At 34.4% G+C, this 19080-nt stretch overlaps 1 protein-coding gene across 2 annotated transcripts in view; it reads right to left on the reverse strand.

Moving 5' to 3' along the window:
• Positions 1-19080, reverse strand: part of Nufip1 (nuclear FMR1 interacting protein 1) — a 54841-nt gene that overhangs the window by 11728 nt on the left and 24033 nt on the right. The window contains exons 8-10 of one of the 2 annotated variants that reach the window (XM_078015962.1): positions 11776-11892; positions 2375-2607; positions 752-857 (exon numbers count right to left, since the gene is read on the reverse strand). In XM_078015962.1, coding sequence (XP_077872088.1) covers positions 762-857; positions 2375-2607; positions 11776-11892 — 446 coding nt within the window. In that variant the 3' untranslated portion in view covers positions 752-761. Of the gene's footprint in view, positions 1-550; positions 858-2374; positions 2608-11775; positions 11893-19080 lie in introns of those variants that run through there. The other variant, XM_005340360.5, reaches the window with a different exon arrangement.

Raw genomic sequence — 19080 nt, forward strand, 5'->3', positions numbered from 1 at the left:
ATTAAACCTTAAAACTGAGATGATTATCACATTACCTCATAAACCAATCTTTCTGCTACAAAAAAACAGGTTTAACCTCATCAGTTATTATACTTTATATATTTTGGGGGACAGGGAAAGGAAGAGTCTGAATTTGAACTACTTTTTAAAAAATACTTCAATTAAATCTAAACATACTAAGAAGACATAGCTATACTGATATTTCAAACATCTAATATCTGAGCTTTGTAAGTGAAGCTAGTATAAATGAGGATAATTTAAATTTTAAGATCTGATTATATTAATTGGAAATGGTTTATTTTTTAAAATCCCCCTTGTTATAGTTACAGAATAACTCTTCATCTTCTGCATTAAAAACAAAATGTATTTCTTTGCTTAATTTTGCTTAGCTGAATTAAGCATTTAAAAAATTTTCTTCTTTGTTATTAAACCAGTATCTTCAGTTCTTAACTGGACTAATAATAGTCTTCCTTACAAGACATCAATACATAAAAATAAATACACATTAAAATTCTCCCAGCAAGTACTATATATAATCCAAACACACTCCTTCAAAAATTAACCATGTTATTTATTTGCACAGAATCAAAGGAAAGACTTGAAATTCCAACATAATATTCTATGAGGCTTACAGTTTACCAATATGGTTTTGAAAAAAAAAATGGTTTTGGGTTTTCCTCCATTAACTTGAGGATGGTATTATTTTACACATTTAATATGCTTCAGTTATATGTGCTGAAACATTACACACCTATACATCTTTAGTTTTCATTAAGTCCAAAAAAGTCTTTTTTGATGATATATCGAACACACTGAAGAATCACGTTTCTTTCATGTCGAATGTCCGGAGCTAGAAGCTAAAAAAACAATTAAAAAAAAGAAGATTAAGTGATAAAAAACATACTTGGGAAACACAATTTAAAATATTAAGGTGCCTTCCTCATATAAAAAATAAAGAATAATAGGTGTGATTATATTTACTGATTATTTTACTAAAAAACAATGCAAAAATATTGCTTTTCCTTTTAGCTTATAAATAGAATACCTGTTTTTTTTTTTTTTTTTTTTAAATAGCATAGTTTCACATTTGGGATCCTTTCTAGGGATATCTACCAAAGGACAAGAAAACAGATACAAAAGTCTCCCAACTATTTCATCTAAAAATCAAGTCAAAGAGGATTCCCTTAATAGGACACAGTGATCCCTGCCTTTGAGCCCAGCTACTTGGGAGGCTGAGGTAGGAGGATTGCGTGAGCCCAGGAGTTCAGAGTCAACTCAGACAACATAGCGAGGCCATGACTCTTTAAATCTGTAATGGTGTAGAAACTGTTAAGTACAATAATACTGAAAGTAGTAGCAGAAAAACAACATTCAAAGACTTTCGTAATTTCTATTTTTGTGCTCATTATAAATAAAACAAAGTTAAGAATCCCTGGTATTTAGAAGATGTACCTAACCAAGGAATTATATGTGATTTTCCAGAAAGGGATTTATTTTCTATTTATTTTCTGATGGCATTAATATCTTCAGAAACATCACCCAGGGACCTTCAATGAAAAGATAATTTAACTTACCACTTATAAGGCAAATATTTTAAAAGTGTGATTTATTATATAGAGAATAAAGAGTATATTGATGATTCATTTTAATAAGCAACTGTATCCACATCTAACACCTCATTGTATAGTCAAAGAACACTTGAGCTACCCTTTTTTGATAACTCAAAAATGGACTTTTCATAGAACAACAATAGTTTCAAAACTCCACTAGAAAAAAATGTGGAATACTTTCATTATTCGTCTTAGCCAGAGAGATAGCTTCATTTCCACTGCTTAGAATCAAGACATATCACATACTCTCTAAATATGAAACAATTTTTGAGCGAATAATGCCAAAAGGAAAGCCAATAATGCACAAAATAAATGAAAGTATAGAAAAAAGAAAAAGTAAATACAGTTCCAAAAGACAGGAAATGGGGATTTTCAGAAAACCTTAGGTCTTTTCTTCCCATTACTTTGTGTTTTTCAAGAAGTATTCACATTAAATAAATAAAACCTTTTCTTCTCTTTCAGCCTGCCACTGTATATGGCTGTGCTTTCAATGAGAACTTTAGCCTTAATACATGTTTCTTCATCAACCAGTCAAATCTACATTCTTTGATTTTAAGCAGTTTTGAAAACTATAATTATTCCACATTTAGTAATACCAGCTATATGCCAAATACAGCTTTAGAATTAAGATACACAGACAAGTCTTCAACAACCATATGCCTCTGGTATCCTGAAAACATACACACACGAGCAACAAAACCATAGTGGTCCTACCTTAATGACATGAGGACACAAATGTTACAGTGCAAAGAAAAATCACTTACCATTTCCAGGAGATATGGATGGTGTGTTCTTGGCTGAAATAATTTTTCAAAGTTGGGACAACGTTTTTTCCTCTTAGGGTTTGTCTTTTTAAAACCTTTCTTTCCGTTCTCATACTTGGCTCCTGAGAAATTTCTAACAGTTGCTTTAACATCTTGTCTTGGACTCTTGGGAGGACTGCTATGAGCAACCTGGTTTTCTGCCACAGCTTCTGTTTCAGTCTTGACAGGAGTTGCTAAGTGTGAGGAAAAACAAATACAAAAATTATTAAAAAAAAAAAAAAAAAAAACAGGTAAAACTTTCAAAATTAATGAAAACAGCCATAATATTATCTACTTAGTAACTTAAAATTATGAGAGGTTTTGCAAGGCATTTACAATGTATTCCAGTACTTTTCCAATTGGGAGCTATAACTGCCAAGAATTGAGAGACTACTACAAACAGCCACAGAAAGTGATCCCTATGAAGGAAGTAAGACCAGATGGAAACTTGAATAAAATATCTATAGAAATAAAATCTATAACAACAGCACAAAGGAAAGGGAAGAAAATGCTAAGTATATTATTATATAATTCTTAAATTACATGTAAAGTGAATGATTAAAAAAGTACATGTGGTAAGTTAAAACTGTTAAAAAAATAAAACAAATAGGAATAGCTCTTAAACCAATAGTTTCACTGACCTAAAAATATAAAATTGATCCAAAACAAGACTGGGAAAAAATGGAACAAAAAACAGATGAGACAAATAGAAACAAACCATATCAGCAAATACATTATATGTATATAGTTTAAACACTTCACTTAGAAAGCAGAGATAGTCAGACAAGAACTGAATTGAAATGCAAGAATTCCTTTCCTTACACAGTTAAAACTGAAATTAAGCCTCAGTTTCCAAAGAACCATACAAAGCAAGGACTGCATATGACAATCACTAGAAAGCTGGAGTGGCTGTATCAACATCAGACAAAAAAGAGACTTTAGAACAAGGTTTATCATCAGCAATGAAGAAGAACAGTCTTCATACATAAAGAACACAAAACAAAAATACCTAATAAGATTTTCAATATACATGCAGCAAAAACTCAGGGAACCAAAAGGAGAAATAAACAAATCAATTATTAAGGCCAGAGATGAGAGCACTCTGATCTATTTAATTGAAGAACAATTAGAAAATAAGTAGGAATACAGAAGACCTGAACACCCCTTTCCACTTTGTCAACTCAAATTGACAAAGAATACTCAACCTCAACACATATTCATGTGAAATCAAATGAGCATTCACCTTGTATTGGGCCATAAAGACAAGTCTCAGTAAATTTAAAAAAGTGAAAGCAGACAAGAGTTACATTTTCTGACCATAACAAAATTAAACTGAGATCATTAATGGGGAACTAGCTAGAAAACCTTAAATATTTAACAACTAAACATACTTCTAAATAATTGTGACATTGTAAAGTATACACTTGGTCTTTCTCTAGTGTCCTGTCATACAACTCTTAAAATTCTTGGAATCTCCAAAGTGATAACTGTAGTTTTGTATGCTAGTAAGTTCAGTGATGGCTGGTAGTCTCTAGGTAGCTTCATGATGAGGTGTCACTCACTGGAAGGAATAATAAGGTTAGAATTTTGCCCATCTCCCAACTTCCAGGAAAGAAAGAGGCTGAAGGTTAAACTGATCACCAGTGGTCAATGATTTAATTAGCCATGCCTGTACAACTCAGCCTCAATAAAAACCCCAAAGGACAGAATTTGGAGAGATTCTAGATAACCAAACACTTGGAAGTTCCTGAAGATTATTAAGTATGGAGAGGGCATGGAAGCTCTGCAACTCTTCCCCTATATCTTATCCTATAGACATTTCCATTGATATTCTTTATAATATCTTTTATAATAAAATAAATAAGTAAATTTAAATATTTCCTTGAGTTCTGTGAGCTGCTTACCAACTTAATCAAATGCAAAGAATGGGTATGTGGGAATGCTGATTTATAGCCAGTCAGCCAGAAGCAGAGGTAAAACAACTCAGGACTTGCAACTTGCATCTGGTGGGGGTGAGGAGACGCCTCAGAGATTGAGCCCTCAACCTCTGAGATCTGATACCACCTCCAGAGAGTGTCAGAACTAAATTAGAGGAAACCCAGTTGGTGTCCACTATTGGAGACATTCAAACAAATGAGAAACTAAGACATATCAAAAACCAGAAATAAATCAAAATGACAGGGAATACAAATCATATCTCAATTATAACCTTGAATATTAACAGCCTAAACTCATCAATCAAAAGACATAGACTGGCAGATTGGATTAAAAAGCAAGACCCAACAATATGCTGTCTTCAAGAGACTCACCTCACGGGCAAAGACATCCACAGGCTGAAGGTGAAAGGATGGGAAAAAAGTTATCACTCATATGTATTGCATAAACAAGCAGGGGTTTCCGTTCTCATTTCAGATAAAATAGACTCCAAACCAAAGTTAGTCAGAAGAGAGAAAAGATATTTCATACTTCTTAAGTATATATAAGCAGTACTTAACAATTACAAGTATTTATGCCACAAACAATGGAATATCTATGTACATCAAACAAACCCTTCTCAATTTCAAGAGTCAAATAGACCACAATACAATAAACTGAGTGACTTTAACATACCTCTCTCACTACTGCACAGATCTTCCAAACAAAAACTAAATAAAGAAACTATAGAACTAAATAATACAATCAATAATTTAGACACATACAGAATATTTCATCCATCAATGAGAAACACATGGCTCCTTTTCTAAAATAGACCATATCTCATGCCACAAAGCAACTCTTAGTAAATACAAAAAAAAAAAAAAAAAACCAGAGATAATACCCTGCATTCTAACAGATCACAATGGAATGAAATTAGAATAAATTAGAAATCAACAATAAAATAAAAATAGAAGCTACTCTAACAAATGAAGACTAAATAATACACAATTGAATGATGAATGGATAGTAAAAGAAATCAAGGATGAAACAAAAAAATTCTTAGAGGTAAATGAGAACACTGATAAAACATCAAAATCTCTGGGACACTATGAAGGCAGTACTGAGAGGAAAGTTTACTGCACTGAGTGCATTCATTTAAAGAATAAAAAGTCAACAAATAAATAACTTAACACTATATCTCAAAGCCCTAGAAAAAGAAGAACAAACCAATCCCAAAAGCAGAAGAGAGGAAATAATTAAAATCAGAGATGAAACTGAAACAAAAGAAACAATTGAAAAATTTGACAAAATGAAAAGTTGGTTCTTTAAAACAGACAAACCCCTGGCCATGCTAATGAAGAGAAAATTCAAATTACTAAAATACAAAAAGAAGAAGGAAATATCACAATACATAGTCTGAAATATAGAAGATAATTAGAAACTATTTTGAAAATTTATACTGTAATAAAATGGAAAACATGGAAGACATCGACAAATTTCTAGAGAATATGACCTACCCAAACTGAATGAGGTCACACATGATTTAAACAGATCAATTTCAAGTAATGAAATAGAAAACAGCATCAAAACCTACCAACCAAAAAAAGCCCAGGACCAGATGGATTCTTAGACATGTTCTACAAGACTTTCAAAGAAGAATCAACACGAATACTCCTCAAAGTATTCCATGAAGTAGAAAAGAAGGAAACTCTTCCAAACATTCTATGAGGCTAATATCACCCTGCTACCAAAACCAGACAAAGACATATCAAGGAAAGAAAACTTCAGACTAATATCCCTAATGAACACAAATGCAAAAATTCTCAATAAAATTCTGGCAAATCGTATACAAAAACATATTAAAAAGATAGCGCACCACAATCAAGTGGGATTCATCCCAGGGATGCAAGGTTGGTTCAACATCCAGAAATCAATAAATGTAATTCATCATAATAATAGACTTAAAAACAAGAATCATATGATCATCTCAATACATGCAGAAAAAAGCATTTGACAAAATACAGCACACATTCATGTTCAAAACACTAGAAAAACTAGGGATAGTAGAAACATTCCTGAACATTGTAAAAAGCTATATATGTTAGACCCAAGGCCGGCATCATTCTAAATGGAGAAAAATTGAAAGCATTCCCACTAAAAACTGGAAGACAAGGATGTCCTCTTTCACCACTTCTTTTCCACATCATCCTTAAAAATCTAGCCATAGCAATTAGACAAAAAAAGAAATTAAAGGGATACAAAGAGGTAAAGAAGAACTCAAACTATCACTATTTGCTGATGACATGATTCTATATCTAGAAGATCCATAAAATTCCACCAGAAAACTTCTAGAACTAATAAATGAACTCAGCAATGTAGTAGCAAAAAAAATCAACACTCATAAATCAAACACATTCCTATATATCAGCGATGAATCCACTGAAAGAGAAATTAGGAAAACTACTCCATTCACAGTAGCCTCAAAAAAAAAAAAAAAAAAACCCTGGGAATTAATCTAACAAAAGAGGTGAAAGACCTCTACAATGAAAACTACACAACACTAAAGAAAAAAATTGAAGAAAATCTCAGAAGATGAAAAGATGCCCCATGCTCCTGGATAGGCAGAATTGGAAAAATAAGATCCAGAATAGCTAAAGCAATCCTTAGCAAGAAAAGTGAAGCAGAAGGCATCACAATACCAGACCTTAAACTATAATACCATGTTATAGTAGTGGCATGGTATTGGCACCAAAATAGACTTGTAAACCAATGGTGCAGAATAGAGGACACACAGACAAACCCACATAAATACGGTTATCCTATACTAGACAAGGGTGCCAAAAACATTCACTGGAGAAAAGATAGCCTATTCAACAAATGGTGCTGGCAAAACTGGAAATCCTTATGTAGCAAAATGAAATTAGACCTCTAACTCTCACCCTGCACAAAAATCAACTCAAAGTGGATCAAAGACTTGACACTAGAACAGAGAGCCTGTGCCTAACAGAAGAAAAAATAGGCCCAAATCCTCACTATGTTGGCCTAGGATCTGACTTCCTTAACAAACTCCTAAAGTGCAAGAAGTAAAATCAAGAATCAATAAATGGGACAGATTCAAATTAAAAAACTTCTTCTCAGCAAAGGAAACAATAACATGAGGAGAGCCTACAGATTGGGAGAAAATCTTACCACATGCACCTCCGATAAAGCAATGATCTCTAGGATATATAAAGAACTCCAAAAACTTAACACCAAAAAACCAAAAACCCAATCAATAATGGGCTAAGGAACTGAACTGACACTTCACAGAATAAGAAATACAATTGATAAACAGATATATAAAAAAGTGTTCAACATTTCTAGTGATTAGAGAAATGCAAATCAAAACTATTCTAAGATTTCATCTTACTCCTGTCAGAATGTCAATTATCAAGAATACAGCAACAATAAATGTTGGTGAGGATGTAGTGAAAAAGATACACTCATACATTGCTGGTGAGACTGAAAATTGGTGCAACCAATCTGGAAAGCAATATGGAGATTCCTTAGAAAACTGGGAATGGAACCACTATTTGACCCAGCTATCCTACTCCTTAGTTTATACCCAAAGGACTTAAAATCAGCACACTATAGTGATGCAGCCACAACAATGTTTATAGCAGCTCAATTCACAATAGCTAGACTATGGAACCAACCTAGGTGTCCTTCAATAGATGAATGAAAAAGAATATATACTCAATGGAATATTACTCAGATTTAAAGAAGGGTGAAATTATAGCATTTGTAAGTAAATGGTTGGAGGTGGAGAATATCATGCTAAGCGAAATAAGCCAATCCCACAAAACCAAAGGCCAAATGTTTTCTCTAATATGTGGATGCTAGTTCACAATAAAGTCAGGGGGTTGTGTGTGGCATTAGGGAAGAATAGCATTACCTTAGATTAGGTAGAAGGAAGTGATGGGGGGCATATGGGTATAGAAAAGATAGTAGAATGAAACAGACATTACTGTATGTATATTTGTGACTACATGACCAATATAAATTCTGCAACATGTACACTCAGAAAAATGAAATTACATCCCATGTACGCAAGATATATCAAAGTGCATAAATGTAAAAAATAAAATAACAAAAACATTTGCAAAACAAAACAAATTAGCAAATCAAATCCCTCAATGTATTAAAATAGCAATACACCATAAGCAAATACATTTTATCAAAGAAATTTCATTTGATATTTGAAAAATCACTCACTATATTTCACCATATTTTGAGAATAATGAAGATAAAGCATATAAACAGCTAAAAATTCACAATTTTTTTAGATAGGGATCTCCACCCCTCCTCCCAAATGGTTATTCTTTTTTTTAAAAATATTTTTTTAGTGTTGATAGATCTTTATTTTATTCCTTTATTTATATGCAGTGTTGAGAATTGAACCCAGTGCTTCATATATGTGAGGCAAGCACTCTACCACTGAGCCACAACCCCAGCCCCTTCAAATGGTTATTCTATGTATTTACCATGAATCAAAGTGATGTGATACAAAGAGTTCTATCCTAGAAGTTGAGAAACTGAGTTCATTGCTTAGATAAGAATTGGGAGTCTAATCATAGTTCTTAAAACCTTCCAAACTCAAATATTACATAGGGCCGAATGCAGCAATTACATAAAAAAAAAAAAATATATAGGGTAAATGTTGAAAGTACAGACTCTGGTGCCAGACTGTTAGGTTCAAGTCTTATTCAAACACTTACTAGCTTCGTAACCTTGCAGTAAACTACTTACCTCTACCTAAATTTCCTCGTTTATACAATGGAGATAAATGATGGCACCTACTTCATGAGCTTGTTGCAATAAGTGAGTAAAGCACATAAAACAGTGCCTGGCACCCTGTATGCACTATATGAAAATCTGCTGCGATACCTGTGATAATGTTTCTGCAAAGTAATGAGGAAAATAAGATAAATACAGCTATAAAAGAATAGAGCTAAGAATCCCTAAAGTAGTTTGTAGGCTGAAAACTGTAGAAATAATAATTAAAAGGCAAGAAGAAAATCCAGTGCACCACTTCCTATCATTTCCTTTTCTCTTCAAGTGTTAATCACTTGACCTAAGAATGAAAATGTCAAATGAATCAGGGCTTGTATTGTCAACATTCTGCTAAGGAATGAGGAACTGGGACATTTGTATTTTTCTCTTTCTTGAGATATACATTTCCTAGCTAAGTAGTGCATTCAATTCAAATAAAAGTTAAACATAGCATTTAGCTCTTTCAAACTGAAGTCACTATTTGCTCTGTGGTCTTTGGAATTAGTTTTGAGCTTGGAGGTCTCCTCATCAATAACTGAACCAGTTTAAAGAAACAGTTTTTAGGGAGTTGCAAACTCTAGGAGGATAGCAAACCAACCCATTTGGAAATAATACTCATGGAAATTTTCTTTCTTATTTATGCAACAATGATTCTGGCAGCCCCAGATCTGCACATACCTCCTCTTCCTTTGCTTCAGTCTTTCTTAGGGACCCTTTCCTGCTTACCCCCTCATATACCCCAGAATTAAAACTGAAAGCTAGAGATTTGCTACTGACTGGATGGCTTAATAAAACAATTTGAACTATATAAAATAATTCTTAAGACTTAGAAATACACCACAAAGACTTTTTCCTTAAAGCAGAACATTTAAAATAATTAGTCAAAATTAATTCATACAAAATCAAATATATATTTTATTTGCTAATATCCTCTGTTACCTACAAAAGAAAAGGTCATGTGTTACTATTCAGGAAGATAGCCACGTGAGAAGGATATGAAGGAAGCAATATAGTTGGTTTCTTTAAGATTTTTTAAGTCCCTATACTTAAATTTTACACCAGCTCCACCACATATTAGTGTAGCAAATATATCCTAAGTTTGAGGTATAAAATGAAGGTGTGAGAGCACACAGATCCCTTCCAGCTTCCTTTCTTTCTTCCAATTTTAAAATGGTGACAGTCTCAAAATGAAGACATAAATATAAAATATCAGATGTTTCATCTTAAGATTGAGAAAAGAAAGCATCAGCTCACCCTGTTTTTATGGGATTCAGTAATTTGATAATAGCTTGCTTTCTTATCGCCTGTCATAAATACAACTGAGAGGTGGGAAATATAATATGTGTTTAAAGAACAACTCCACCTTCATATCAGTATATTGGAAACAAGAGTAAGAAATCAATATTGTGTTTCTTAAAATTAAAAATAAGAAGAGGCAACCATCTGTTAAGGAATACTCTGATAAAGCCAAAGTAGTTTATATTTCAAAATTTGAGTAGCTTTTAACAAGCTATCAGAATAAGCTATAGCCCATTAAAAAGAGAAGAAAAAAATTCCCATGTTACAGAGATATAAACATCATGTTTCTTACTAAAGCCCAACTCTTTCTTAGTCAACATCCTCCAAACACACACACACACACACACTGATTGTCTTTAGTCAACAAAAGTGTTGCCATCTATATCCCTTGACATTCAACTCTTCATTCTGTAACAACACTTTCAGACCCTGTGTTCTTATCCTCAGAATAGCTACTACTTTGATTACACACCTTCTCCTGAGATACATACACAAGAATTCTCTCACAGTTGGTAGAGTCTAAATAAAATTACCATGCAGATACAGGTTTTCAGAATTGCAGGACAAAGACTTATTCACGCAACATATTCCCTAGATTATTGATATAAACATTGGATTAAAATTTACCATACTATATTACATCAATAACCTACTCACAGCTCTTGTATGTGGCCCTAAAATAAATGCTACAGGAGATTAAATTGGCTTATCATAATAAAATACAAAATAAGGGCCCACATACTATCATTTGCGACATTACCTTTAAAGTAAGTCATGTATCCTGAACATCACTGACCTCTCAGAAGACTCTTGAAGGAATTCCATTTCTTCCAACCTTTAAATAACACAGGCTAATATGCAACCACAAGTACAGAGTTCCTGTGTTTCCAAATAAGATAATTTATGTAAATGTGCTTATAAAGAGTAATATCCTCTACACATCTAAATTTTTCCATCATCCTATTTATCATCAAGGGCCTCTCTCCATCTACCAAAGGTGCTATGAACATGTTGTGACAACGGTTCTTGATAACAGAGAATGAATTCACTTTCTTTTTGCTATTTCTTTTATTTCATTATTTCATTTTCTCTTTTCTTTCCTTTTCTTTCATTATATTGTAATCACTTTTGCTTTTTTCTTCCAGTAGCAATCCATTTCCCTATTACTACAACTTTATCCCATGTTAACGTCACTTCTGAATCAAAGGAAAAAGGAACTTGAAGATCAAATAAAAAATATGAATCTTGGATGCTATTAATGCACAGTGTGCACCAAAGGCAAAGGGCAACAAAATAAAACACACTTTGCTGTAGCAACAGAGGCCATGACTTACCGTCTGGCTCACTCTCTGACCCTGAGAGACTGCCATAGCTGCTCATTAGTGAACACAAAGCTGGTGTGACTTCCTTAGGTACAACTGTATGCTGTGTTTTCTCCTCCTTATCAGACTCTGAAATAAAAGGGGAAAGAACAAAGATTCAAACAGTGTATCCCCAAATATCCACCACTATAAAAAAAAGAAAGCTGACTGTCTTCCAGTCTTTCATGCTAGTAAAAACAAAAGGAATTTCTGTGGGGCACGGTGGCACATGCCTGATCCCAGCAGCTCGGGAGGCTGAAGCAGAAGGATGGCGCGTTCAAAGCTAGCCTCAGCAACTTAGAAGGCCTTAAGCAACTCAGCAAGACAAAATAGTAGTATTTCCTTCAAAGACTTAAAGAAAGCCCACCCTCCTTTAATCCTTATGCAACATCCTACGACTTTCACTATAGTTACAGGTGATTAAACCAAAACTCAAAGGGGCTGGGGATGTGACACAGTGGTTAAGTGCCCCTGGGTCCAATCCTGGGTACCAAAATGAAAAAAAAAAAAAATTTCTGATCATTTCTTTAATCTTCCCAAAACATAAATTGCAGGAGACCTGAAAGTATTCTTAGTTTAAATCTTGACCAAAGAAGTTATGTGCTACAGGGAAGGAGAAGAATGAATGGAAGCTGTAAACAACTCAGTTAACTTACTGTGCTTCACAGGTTATGGAATCTAGGCCTGCCCTAAATTAACTTAATTACACAGATTTTACTATTAATTTACAGGTAGTGGGAAGGCCAAAATTGATTTAACTTTACTGGATGAGGATCATTAACTCTGAAAATTCAATTTAGAAATAAAAAAATATATAAAAATATCCTCCCCTTTTGTTGTTTTCGAGACTAGTTTTTAGGACCCAAATAATATTTAAACCATTCTAGGCTTAGTGAAAGAGTTTTACTGAAATGAACCTACTCCAAAGATTTTATTATTTAGAACTTCTAAGAATTTATGTCAATAGGCCAACCATGAGAATTTAGCAAACACTAAAGAGCCTGCCAAAGGTAAAGTGTTTGATCAGAGCCCAGCAATCCTAGCTGTAGCCCCAGGACACCACGCATTACATTTATTTTTGGCAGCTCTAAAAAACACATCAACAACCAATAAAAATAAAGCCTGACTAAAGACAATAAGTAGCTTGTCCATTTAATGAACCAGCTCAACCTACAACCAATATGAAATGTCTCAAAAGGAACACTTAATGTTCACTAAGACAGTCCAAGGGAAACTAAAATATGCCACTAGGAAGTGTCAGTAACTTTTCATGTGAATGTTGACCAAGCACCTTCTGCTAAAGATATATCTTCTTATGCCACCCACAATGCCAGCACCACATCCCCTAATATTGTTCCGTATTTTAAGCTAGATTATTACTTTTTCTCTTGGATGAATAAAGGAAAAGGAAAATATGCAATTTATATGAGCAGAAATCTACCACAATATTAGTACAAAGACTATTCATCCACTGTCTGAATAACCAAAAACAAAATAGTAGTATTTCCTTCAAAGACTTAAAGAAAGCCCACCCTCCTTTAATCCTTATGCAACATCCTATGACTTTCACTATAGTTACAGGTGATTAAACCAAAACTCAAAAAGAATTCAAGTAAATTTCTTTCAAGTAACTCACTATAAAATGGTTGGGTCAATGTAAAATCTAGGCTACCTCCCCAAATCTCAAACTAATAAACTATAATGTCTCCTATAGATTATCATTATTATTAAAATGAAGCCCCTGTATCAAAATGTATTAATGGCCAACAATAATGTTAATGACTTTTTGTCACAGTTCCATTGCTTCCCACCTTCCACCTCCCGCTGTTCTATGGCAAAACTCTAAACAGCTACTTGATAAAATTCACCACAGAAATTTGGGTCTAAAATTTCCTTCAGTCCACTACTCCAATGTGTTTCTGAGGACCACCACATCAGAGAAACTTTTTCTTCTTCTGAGTTCACCTGGGTCCTCTGTGTTTCCAAATCTAAAGGAAATTTCTTGATTCTCCTCTTATTTAACTTACCAACAGTATGTAATCATGTTCTGTTTTTTAAAACCTCATGGCTTCCAGAACCCTTTCACTTAGCTGTCTTTTCCCGGTCTCCCTTCTGAATTCTCCTCACTTACCAACTTCCAAAATTATGAAGTGACCCTGGATCTAATTCTGAGAGACCTTTCTCTTTGTGCCTCCTCTTCCCTAGATGATCTGATGTTCCCTAAAATCTTAACATTATCTATATGCTTGTGAATCACAAATTTGTACCTTCAATCTTCAGTTTTCCCTTAACTCCAGAATAATACTAACTGCTCATCAAACATCTTTACTTAGATGTCAATAATCTCAACTGTGTCCAAAATTAAACACTTGATTTCCACTTGGCACAAGCCCTACAGTATCTCCCCCTTGATAAATATCAACTGTTTCTTCTTAGGGTTAAGCCCAAAATGTATGAATCTTCTTTCTTTCTCATACCTTATCTATCCGATTAACAACTGCCAACAGTTATTTCAAAAACAAATCCAGCATCATACTTGTTTCTCACTACTTCCATTACAACCCAAGGCAACATTGCTTGCATGGAGAATTCTAACAGCCTCCTAGATCTTGACAGGACTCTGCCCAATTCTCTTTATAAAAAGTCTATTCTCTACCAAAAACATAGATCATATGACCTCTCTGCTCAACCTGGGAATAAAATCCCAAGACGTCCCTGGGCCTACACAGCTGGCCTGACTAGACTGGACCTTGCACTTGTCTTGTAACAAACCCACTTTCTTCCTGGCTTACACCACTGCCACCTGGCTGCTACTTCAGCATGCAAGGCAGCTCTCCCTGGGGTATGTGCACTTGCTGCTCCCTCTGCTGGGACTGCTGTAAGTATGCAGCACTCGGATGTCTTTTTCATGTCACCTCCAGAGTGCCTTCACTGATCACCCCACAGAAAACAGCAGAACTCCTCCAAACACCATTTTTCCATCCTTTACTCAGCTTCATGATGCTTATATCCACCCAACATATTGTGAGTTTGTTTACTGACTCTCCTTATTATGGTTTGAATGTGAAGTGCCCCCCAAAAGCTCATGTGTGAAACAATGCAAGAAGGTCTGGAGGAGAAATGATTGGGTCATGACAGCCTTAACCCAATCGGTAAAATAATCATCTGATGGGATTAATTGAGTGGTGAGTGGAGGTAGGTAGGGTGTGGCTGGAAGAAGTGGGCCCCCGGGGGCATGCCTTTTGGGTATATATTTTGTATCTGGCTAGTGGAGTCCCTCTCAGCTACTAATCATCAGGTGAGCTGCTTCCTTTTGCCACACTCTTCTGCCTCGATGTCCTGCCTCACCTCCAGCCCCAAGGAATGGAGCTAGCTGTCTGTGAACTAAGACTTCTGAAACTATGAGCCTCCAAATAAACTTTTCCTCTTCTAAAAGTGTTCTTGTCAGGTCTTTTAGTCAGAGCAATGAAAAAGCTGACTAAAACACTACCCAAACCAGAAGGCAGCTACAAGACAGAAGGGGTCTTGCTGTATTCTCAGAGCCAAGAACAATATGTAAGTGTTCAATAAATATCTGAAGAACAAACTATTGCATGAATTAGATAAGGTTAATTAGCACAGAATCAGAGTGCTAGTAAGAGGTTGGGCCAGGATAGAAAACTAGATTTGCATGGATCTAAAGTATATAACATGATTCCATTTTTATTTTTAAAAAATCATATAAATGGGCACAGGAGGTGGCTGGGGTGAGGCTGGGTGGTAAAGCACTTGCCTCCCACGTGTGAGGCACTGGGTTCGATCCTCAGCACCACATAAAAGTAAATCAACAAAATAAAGATGCTGCGTCCATGTACAACTAAAAAATATTTTTTAAAAAAATGGACACAGGAAAAACATTGGAAGGATACACAAAAACATGTGAGCAGTAGTCGAATTTTTAAGTTAAGAGAGCAGTTTTAAAAAATATTTTATGCTTTTAATATTCCCACACCTTCTCTATTACTTTTGTAGTGGGAAAAAAATAAAGAATGAAAAATAAGGAGAAACAGTGTTCTTCATAATTCAGTTCATAAACACAGGCAAGGCTTTAATTGGCCTATAGAGTCTTTTGCCCTCGTCCCTTTGGTTTTAAACTTTCTATTTTGAAACAATTTTGGAGCTACCCAAGTATTACAAAGCACAGGAGTTTCCATATACTCTCACTCAACTTCCCTAATGTTATCATCTCATATAACAAAAAACACTTATCATAGCCAACAAATGAACACCAGTGCCATCTTACTACCTAAGCTAAAGACCATACTGTCATTTCCCCAGTTTTTCCATTAATGTCGTTTTCTAGTGCTAGGATCCAATCTACCATTCCAGACTGGAGTTAACTATCATGACTCCTTAGTCTTCTCCAAATATGTGATAGTGTCTTAATCTTTTCTTGTCTACCAGGAACATTTTTGAAGACTGTTGGATCAGATAACAGCAGAATGTCCCTCAGTTTGGGTGTGTCTGACATTTCTGATGATTGGATTGAGGCTATGGATTTTGGTGAAGAATAATACAGAGAAGATGAAGCCATCTCATCACAACATAGCCCATGATATCAATATGACTTACCACTGGTGATGTTCACCTTGATAACTTGGTGCTCTGCCTGATATCTCTACTTTTATAAAGTTACTATTTTTCTCTTTCATTATTTACTCCCTGAAATGAGTTAATAAATTTAGCCCACATTCAAGGGGAGGAGAATTAATCTCCAACTCAAGTAAGGAGGAGCAAAAAATTTTTGACATGTCAAAACCACAATAATAATTAATAAATGTTTGGGAAAAGATATTTAAAGGCTATGCAAATACTGTTTTGCCTTAAAATTTGGCCACTAATTCTTCCATTCCCCAGTGGATCCTGCCTAAAATAATTATTACTAGGGTATTTCAATGGTGACCTTCTATTTCGCTCATCTACATATATCAGCTGGCACATTCTTTTGTAAGAAAGATTCATCCCTCTTTCTTCATATTTATTTATTGTGGGGTGGAGATTAAAACATTATTATTTATTTCGTGGCAACATTTGTTCCTTCTTTGGCCATTGAGAATTTTTTATAGTAGTACCCTTCTGTCATGCCAACACTGTTATATTTTTGAAAACTTTCTGGTACTAAAAACTTTTCTAGTCTTACCTTTTATTTTCTATGTCCCAACCCAGAACCAGCCTTTTCTCTAAGAGGCCATGATTTCATTAGAGAATGGTCTTTGGAATCCACAACGTAAGTGCAGGTATAATTGTTCCTAGGAAGATCACAAAGCTCACTAAATTTGATGACCTCTTCAAAGGGAAGAGTTAGGAGTTTCTACATATGAACTACTCTTCCCCTCTCTATTATATATTTAACTCCAACAACAAGTGATAGCATTTTAATTTTCCTTTTGGCATTTTAAACAATGACTTCTCATCTCATACATCCCCCCAAAAAGCTATTCCCAAAGTTGCTGGGATCTACCTAACAGTTGTAATACAGGTATTTTAGCACCTATACTGGAAGACTATGATGAATGCACTGTTCTGGCTGACAAAATTGTTCCTGAAAAACTTCACTCACTCTTTTTTTTTTTTTTTGGTTCTTTTTAGAAGAATGATTTTCTGACATTTGCAGGTAAATGGATAGATCTGGAGACTATTGTGCTAAGTGAAATAAGCCAATCCCCCAAAAAAGCAAAGGTCTAAGATTTTCACTCACTTTTTTTTTAAGCAGCTAAAACATCTCTCTGAACTAAAAATACCAGTACAAAGATAGTAGAAATAAAAATGATGAAACTGAATTTTAGAATTATTATAAAATATCAACTCAATTTCTCTGTTAAGAAAACTTAGTGACACTTTTCTGAGGTAAATGACAAGCTACTATGATTTAATTGTTGGCATTTTGATTTTCTTGAAGAATAATATAAACAGTTTAATATAAATTATTCATTAATTAAATTTTAATACAATTCTAAATTCACAGCCACATATGGTTTTTATACTCGAGACTCATATTCCCTCATTTCTGACCCTTAAAATATATATGTTCCCATCCTTGGCTGTCAATATAGGGAAAGTTTCAACATTTAAACCAAAGTAAAATTATGGAAGACCTCTCTCATGTAACTGCTTCTGGAAATCCAACTGAATTCTTCCTACCAATGAAGATGAGAGGTATTTAACCACTGTTTCTGATGTCTAAGTTTTGAGGACTTAGATAATAAGTCTTCAGAAGCAAGATAAATAGAAGCAAGATATAATCATCTTTTAGTTGACATTTTAACATATTGGCAAATTTGAAATAATGCTTTAAAAACCACAACCAAAACCAAAACTAACAAGAGCTGGGGATGTAGATCAGTGGTGAAGCTCTGGCCTACATGTGTGAAGTCCTGGGTTAGATCTCCAGCATGGCAAAAACAAAACAAAACAAAAAGAACAAATAGGGGCTGGAGGTATAGCTCAGTGTTAAGAGAACTTGCCTAGTATGCACAAGGCCCTAGGTTCAATTCCCAGCACTGGAGATACCAAACAACCATAAAACAGAATTAACTTCATCTATCAAAACTAAGAGGAAAAACATAAATTAGTAACTGGTTTTTAAAAAATATTTTAGTGACATAAAATTTTGATACAGATAGTATTTTGTCATGAAGGTCACACTTTGCAAATCTAAAGAAGTGGGTGTGCTCTCTAAAAAGTCTTCAAAACCAAAAGCAAAAAAATTAGTATCCAAGAGTAAACTCAGCTTGGCTCAAAATAGCTGCCTTTTCCTTGCTCTCTGCAAGGATAAGAAGGTGCCTTCTGTAAACTCCCACATCTCAACTATCCTAGACTAATACAAAAAATTTTACACAAATTTGGACTTCACATTTACAGGGCATGTAAGATACTAGTGGAATCAAACTCTTTAAGTTCAAATTCTGGCTCTGCCACTAACTAGCAGTATCACTAAGGCAAAGTTTTATTCCTAATTTCTAAAAGGAGTCACAATAGCACCTATGTATAAGGTTGTTTTGAGGAAGAGTTAACATACACAAAGCAAAAGGAGCATAGTGAGTACCTTATTCACTGTTAGTTGGTGGTTAAGATAATTTATGGTTATTACTATTTCTACTAAATTTTAGTATTACTATTCTTATTATTCTCAGCCCAACATTCCCTTTTGCTAAGATCCTTTATCATCCTAACACTGTCAATAAACTGGTTATTCCCACATTTCCTGCCATCTATAAATTCAATAATTTGTCATGTGAT

Source organism: Ictidomys tridecemlineatus, chromosome 6 (assembly GCF_052094955.1).
Source record: "Ictidomys tridecemlineatus isolate mIctTri1 chromosome 6, mIctTri1.hap1, whole genome shotgun sequence".
Classification (NCBI taxonomy): Eukaryota; Metazoa; Chordata; class Mammalia; order Rodentia; family Sciuridae; genus Ictidomys; species Ictidomys tridecemlineatus.